This window comes from Drosophila subpulchrella, chromosome X (assembly GCF_014743375.2).
Source record: "Drosophila subpulchrella strain 33 F10 #4 breed RU33 chromosome X, RU_Dsub_v1.1 Primary Assembly, whole genome shotgun sequence".
Taxonomy (NCBI): Eukaryota; Metazoa; Arthropoda; class Insecta; order Diptera; family Drosophilidae; genus Drosophila; species Drosophila subpulchrella.
The window spans coordinates 10762497-10769496 of NC_050613.1; the positions used below are offsets into that span (position 1 = coordinate 10762497).

The 7000-nt window shown below is 45.5% G+C and overlaps 1 protein-coding gene across 2 annotated transcripts; it reads left to right on the forward strand.

The window, feature by feature from the left end:
- The first annotated feature begins 12 nt into the window (after positions 1-12).
- On the forward strand, positions 13-4690 carry LOC119556531 (DM7 family protein GG17593). 2 transcript variants are annotated; one of them, XM_037868810.1, is made up of 2 exons: positions 13-210; positions 1424-4690. In XM_037868810.1, the coding sequence occupies exons 1-2, from the start codon at positions 186-188 to the stop codon at positions 4639-4641; spliced, it is 3243 nt and encodes a 1080-aa protein (XP_037724738.1). In that variant the 5' UTR covers positions 13-185; the 3' UTR covers positions 4642-4690. The 2 variants fall into 2 exon arrangements, with proteins under 2 accessions (XP_037724738.1, XP_037724739.1); XM_037868811.1 differs by lacking the exon at positions 13-210 and adding an exon at positions 835-989.
- Positions 4691-7000: the final 2310 nt, after the last annotated feature.

The following is a 7000-nucleotide window of genomic DNA, read 5'->3' on the forward strand; positions in this document are numbered from 1 at the left end:
TACGGATCCAAAATCTCAGTCTTGTGGGAAACTTTCACGTGAAAAGACCTCGTTTTACTTTCTTACTGCCGAATCGACTTCTAAATTATTTTTTTTAACTGAAATTTTTACCGTGAAGCCGGTTTTATATAATTTTTATCGAGTGGGGCTACCGCTTTTTTAGTTTTTGCTCGAGATATATCAAAATGAAAAGACGCGGAAATAACAAAGGTACAATATCCGAATTTTTTGTTTCTTGATCATACTCGCGATTATAACAAGGCGATAAACAATTGTTTCGATGCGATACACAATTTATCCAATAGAAGTTTTTTTTGACATGTTAAATTGTTATACCCGTTACTCGTAGAGTAAAAGGGTATACTAGATTCGTCGGAAAGTATGTAACAGGCAGAAGGAAGCGTTTCCAACCCCATAAAGTATATATATTCTTGATCAGGATCACTAGCCGAGTCGATCTAGCCATGTCCGTCTGTCCGTCTGTCCGTCTGTCCGGATGAACGCTGAGATCTTGGAAACTATGAGAGCTAGGCTATTGAGATTTGGCGTGCAGATCCCTGAGCTTCTTACGCAGCGCAAGTTTGTTTCAGTAGACGGCCACGCCCACTCTAACGCCCACAAACCCCCCAAAACTGTGGCTCCTACAGTTTTGATGCTAGATAGAAAATTTTACCTGAAATGTATTAGTCTTGTCAATACCTATCGATTGACCCAAAAAATTGAAAGTCCAAGTAGGCCTTTTCCTTACTGTCCCCTGTCATATTTTAACGTCGTTCGTCTACGGATCCAAAATCTCAGTCTTGTGGGAAACTTTCACGTGAAAAGACCTCGTTTTACTTTCTTACTGCCGAATCGACTTATAAATTATTTTTTTTAACTGAAATTTTTACCGTGAAGCCGGTTTTATATAATTTTTATCGAGTGGGGCTACCGCTTTTTTAGTTTTTGCTCGAGATATATCAAAATGAAAAGACGCGAAAATAACAAAGGTACAATATCCGAATTTTTTGTTTCTTGATCATATTCGCAACTAAAACAAGGCGATAAACAATTGTTTCTAGAAATTTTCTCGCGTTGAAAACCAGGCGATACACAATTTATCCAATAGAAGTTTTTTTTTTGACATGTTAAATTTTTTTTTATAATGACTTTTGACGCGTGAACTGTCATACAATATAATACAATTATTTTATTGACAATCAATTTATAAAATTCTTTCTAATGCTGAATTATAAATATATAATACACATTTTTGGTGCTTTTCAACAAAATTTAAAACGTGAATCTTCATAAAACTGAAAAATAAGTAAATTTCCAAGAGGTTAAGATAAAGATAATTGATATAATGCAAACGGTTGCTAAAATAGTAGGTGAAAACCATGCAGAACATCCCGATTAAATGGGTCCACTTCGTTAATTTCAGGAAAGTCGGGAGTCGGGGTGCTGGAACTGCACCAAGTGAAGCGCTTGGACATGTCGGACCAGGTGGCCATCGTGAAGAGACCGAAGTACCTGCCCAATCTGCACAACCTGGTCATGCCGCAGATATGCTACGAGCACTCCAACCGCGTGGTGGCGGCCCGTCTCTCCATCGAGGTCCATAAGCACGACCAGGATGCGGCCGATTTCTTCGAGGGCGCCGAGGCGCCCTGCTTGAATGTGCCGCGCACCCTGTTCCCGAATCGCGCTCCCGTGGACAAGATCATCTTTATGCCCAGACTGCTGCTGCCAGTGGGCTTCGATGCCGGTGGGGTTTTTGCACCAGGTGCCATCCCACGGCGATTCTATCCCATGGGTCTGATGCCACCCAGTCACAAGGGTCCAACGCCGCCCCTGTTCGTGGGTCTGCGCACCAAGGACTTCCAGATGCCGGTTGAGGTGCAGAAACTGCTGGAAAAGGTGCCCCCAGCAATTACCACGGTGCTGCCCACCACCACGCCGCCGAAGATGGAGACCAAGATCGACATCGGTTATACCCCGAATTACAGGCCACCGCCGCTGTCCAACGCCACCGGCAAGGACCGTGCCGCCGAGGGGCCCAGCCTGGAGATGCGAATGATTCGCCATGATGTCACCTTGTCGATGGTCTACACCACACCGACTGCACCGAAGCCACCCACATCCTATCCATTCCGTCATCTCCCGGTGCAGTACAACATCTATACACCGGATCTGTCCAATGTCCTGGTGGTCATGTCGCGCGTATCCAAGCTAACGGTGGCCATTCTCTCCACGATTGTGCATCCACATGCGCCGGCCGTGGCCATGGCCACCATGGGCGACGAGAAATGCCCGAATTTCGAGCTGCCCTCGGAGGTGTTCCCCACCTGTGATGGCCTCAAGCGTCCCATCTTTCTGCCCGAGCGTTTCCAGCCCAAGGGATTCAAGGCCGGCTGCATCTTTAAGCCGGGCAGTCTGCCGGAGTCGTTCTTTAGGGAGAATTTTTGGAAGGCCGGAACACCACAGCCACAACATAGCAATGGCATAACACCACCACTGTTTGTGGGCAAGTTCACGACCGCAAGGGCGGCCAGTGCCTTCTTGAAGACGATCCAAGAGGAGGGCAAACAGAGAATGGCCGACGCATCCGGATCCTCAGCAGAGGCATCTGGATCTGGGTCTGTCCAGACCGTGGAATTCAACACAACCAAGGTACGCTGCACGACCAAGGGGTTTTTGGTGCTGGAGACCGAGAATCCGGCCACTCCACCGGGTGCACATAGCCTGAAGAATTACCTGCATGCCTACAATGCAGGATGCTTTGTGAGGGTCGTACGCGATGAGGAACCCGAGGACCTCGAGGAGCCTGAGGAACCCATGGTGCCTCCGGCTTTCTCGAGAATCGGACTGCGATGTTGTGCCGTGTGTATGGATCCAGCTGGATGTATCATAAACCGCACGCAAAGCCCAGGAAGTACGGATACGGAAGAGTTCATTCCGGAGGAGAACGAAAAGGAAGCAGGGGAAAAGAAGCCCAACGAAGCTGGATCTATCAATAACCAGTCGGACACCCCAGATCCGGATAATTTGCCAGAAATACAACTAGATGATACATACATTGTTACCGATCCAGAAGAATGCTTCGAGGAAAACGGAAAGGAACCAAAGCCTACCGGACCCACAGCTGGATATATTATAAACCGTCCGGGAACCCCATTTCCCCTTGCTTTGCCGGAAATACTACTAGGTGATAAAACATACGCTAAAACAGATCCAAAAGAATCCCTTGAGGGGGAAAACGGAAAGGAACCAAAGGAAGCGAAGACTATCGAACCCATTGCTGGGTTTATTATAAACCGACCGGGAACCCCATTTCCCCGTGAAATACTACTAAATGAAAAAACATTCGCTCGTACAGATCCAGAAGAATCCCTTGAGGAGGAAAACGGAAAGGAACCAAAGGAAACGAAGACTATTGAACCCACAGATGGGCCCATTACGGACCGACCGGGAACCCCATATCCCCATGTTTTGCCAGATATACTACTGGATGCTAAAACATACGCTGTTGGAGATCCAAAAGAATCCATTGAGGGGGAAAACGGAAAGGAACCAAAGCAAACAAAGCCTACCGAATCCACTGCTGGATCTATTAAGAGCCGCTTGAAAGCCCCACATCCTTATGATTTTCCAGATCCAGAACCTATTATGGACCGGCCGGGAACCTCATATCAAAATGAACCTATTATGGACCGGCCGGGAACCCCATATCCCCATGTTTTGCCAGAAATACTACTAGATGCTAAAACATACGCTGTTGGAGATCCAAAAGAATCCTTTGAGGGGGAAAACGGAATGGAACCAAAGGAAACAAAGCCTACCGAATCCACTGCTGGATCTATTAAGAGCCGCTTGAAAGCCCCACATCCTTATGATTTTCCAGATCCAGAACCCTTTGAGGGGCCTAACCGAAAGGAAACCAAGAAACGCACAGAATTACTAGATAGTAAGACAATCGCTAGTACACATCCAGAAGAATCCCTGGAGGGGGAAAACGGAAAGGATCCAAAGGAAACAAAGCCTACCGAATCCACTGCTGGATCTATTAAGAGCCGCTCGAAAGCCCCACATCCCTATGATTATCCAGATCCAGAACCCTTTGAGGGGCCTAACCGAAAAGAAAACAGGAAACGCACAAAACCCACTGATCTAAACGATACAATATCCTTGGCTGACACCGAATCCACTGATTATGACGCAGAGCTCCAGATGATTGCCACGTTAAGCACAGATATAGAAACAGAATCCGAAATGTATCCCGATGCCGAACTGGACACATCCCTGGGCTCACTGGGTTCACTGGGCTCACTGGGCTCATTGGTCTCACTGGGCTCACTGGGCTCCCTGGGAGACGACAAGTTCCTGAAGTATTTCAAAATTGATAGCGACATTGATCTGATTTCCGATGGTGTGGCCGATTTGGGCAAGGCCGAGATGAAGCTAGTGTTCTGCGAGGAGACGATGACCGAGGAGAATGTCGGCAAGGCCCTGAGGCAGTTGCGTCAGGTTCTCGAGGAGCGCGACGAGATTCGCGACCACACCGACCAGCTCTACCTGGAGCACGCCCAGCGGATGGAGGACGACTGCCGCAGGGCCCTGCGCAAGTCCACGCGCTGCCGAGATTGCGGCAAGATCCACTAAGATGTATTCGAAATATCAATGGCGATTATATAATCACGTTCTGTTTAAATGGTTTTTCAATTTTATTCAGGGTTTTCGGTTTGTCACTCAGAATGCACGTTTACAATATATCATTTTTTTTCGGTGTACTCTAGTACTAGTGGTTGTGGGTGTGTTTTGGATGTGTATTGCCATTAAGCTGCGCTACCCCATCGTGGTGACCAAGCTGATTAGCTTCCTTAGCCACCGCTTCCTCGGCTCGATGCAGACGCGCTCGGGCAGCGGGGCGCCGGGCGCGCCCGGTGTGGGTATCGGTTAATAGGGTTTATTAGTTATTGGAATTCTTTTTGGGAAATCAAAGATTTTAATTGCAATTTAATTTGGTTTTGGTAATCACTAAGATTTTAATTGTATTACATTTACACAATAATCACAGATCAAATTGATCATTGTTATTTAAATGGTAAAGATATAAAATTAAATTACATTTGGTACAGTTTTTAATGGTATAATTTCCTTTCAAATGATTTATATATTAAATTTTTGCCTATAATTTAAAAATTTGATCTTGACTTAGTAATTTAAATTGACATTAAATGGATTTAAAATAATTTTTTTATAATACCTGCTCTGCTTTACATTTTTATTTGCTTTCAATAATAAGAACTTTTGGTTTTTGCTTAAACGAGCTTATCGAAAATAATTCCTGGGACTTCCTTAACTAATAATCCTTTGGTTCCTTCTTCCAATTTGCTTTTGTTATGTTCTGTGATCCCTGATCCTCCTTTTGATCCTTTGGTAGCCTTAGAACTGAGTGTACCCAAAAAATGAAAATAAAAATCCAGACAATGAGACACACACACGAGCACGCACCCACCCACCCACAATCACACACAGCCTCATTCCATGGCCGCAGTTTTTTAGAGGCTATTTCACATTTCTAACTGTTCTTTTCTGCCGTGGAATCAATCGACTTGTTATCGGCGTTGCGCTGCCAATCGAATGTGCTGTTATGTTTGAACTTGAAATTTAGCAAATTAAATCAAATCTCATTGTTGTTGCTGTTGTTGATGTTGTTGTTTGGAAAGCTTGTGCCAAAAATGGCAAATCAAAAATCGGCTTTTGTGCTTTTTGCTAGAGGCTAAACTTGTTGCGCTCCCCCATAATAACCTCCCAACCGCTGCCCCCATTAAAACCCATCCCATTGGTGCTCCCCATCCCAATAATCTTCATTTAATTCCCCATGTCCTCGCCCCAAAAAGAAAAAAAAAAAGATCGCTCAAAGCAATTTTCTCTCAATCTCTCTTATTTTTCTCTTCTCCTCCCCCCGAAAAACACAACAAAAATCACACCTAAACAAAAACACACACCTACCGACTTATCATTGCTGGCATGTGTCTGTCGTTGATATATATAATACCAGGATCTCTGTGGCGTTACGTACGCTCCTCCATGTCGCTCGCAAAGATGGGCACCTCTTGCTGGATGGCGGCTATGTGAATAATCTGCCAGGTAATTAGCACTTAGCACTTAGCAACTAGCAAATACGATTTAACAAAAAAAAAAACAAAAAACAAAAAACTTAACCCCGAGCGTTAATCCAAGTTCTCACTTTCAATTTCCAATCTAGAGCTGAGTTTTTCGGCACACAGAGCGCGCAGAGTGTTGGAAATTCCACTTGTTCGATCATGCTTGCCTGCGTTCCGAGTTCCACGTTCCTCACGTTCCATTCCATTCCGTTTCGCTCCGTTTTATTGATCCCCTGTATCCGCAAATCCCTGAGATGCTGTTATATTTGTTGTTCTTGTTCTTATAGATGTATAAAAGTTTGAGAGTTTTTTTTGCGGGCTGGCAATGCTGTTGCTGCCTATCGATAGTTTCGTGTCGCCCGCATTTCTAACGGTAAAATCGCATATGTTGAGAATCTAAAGGATTAGTGCGGTTGATTCCTTTTCTTCTGGGTCGTCGCCTGTTGTTGGTTCATCGGCATGGCCACCTGCTGACCGCCGCTCATCCGCATCCACATCCGCTGGCCGGGATCGGCGGCGTTGGGCGGCTGCAGGAGCGGATCGTGGAGGAGCAGGTCGCTGGACCGCTTGCCCGTCAGCCGCTTGAGGCGTCTCCCAATCCTGTCCCACTCCTTCCGTTGGCGCTGATGGGCCTGCTGCAGTCGCCAAAATGTTTTCTCCTCCATAATGGGCCCGTATTTTTTTTGTTGGTTATTTTTTTAATTTAAAAATGTCCTAAAGTTCCCCCCGTATTTTTACAATCGAAAAATGGTCAGACGCTTGGAATTTAGCTAGCCCGAAATCGAAAGTCCAAGTAGGCCTTTTTCTTACTGTCCGCTGTCTTATTTTAACGTCGTTCGTCTACGGAACCA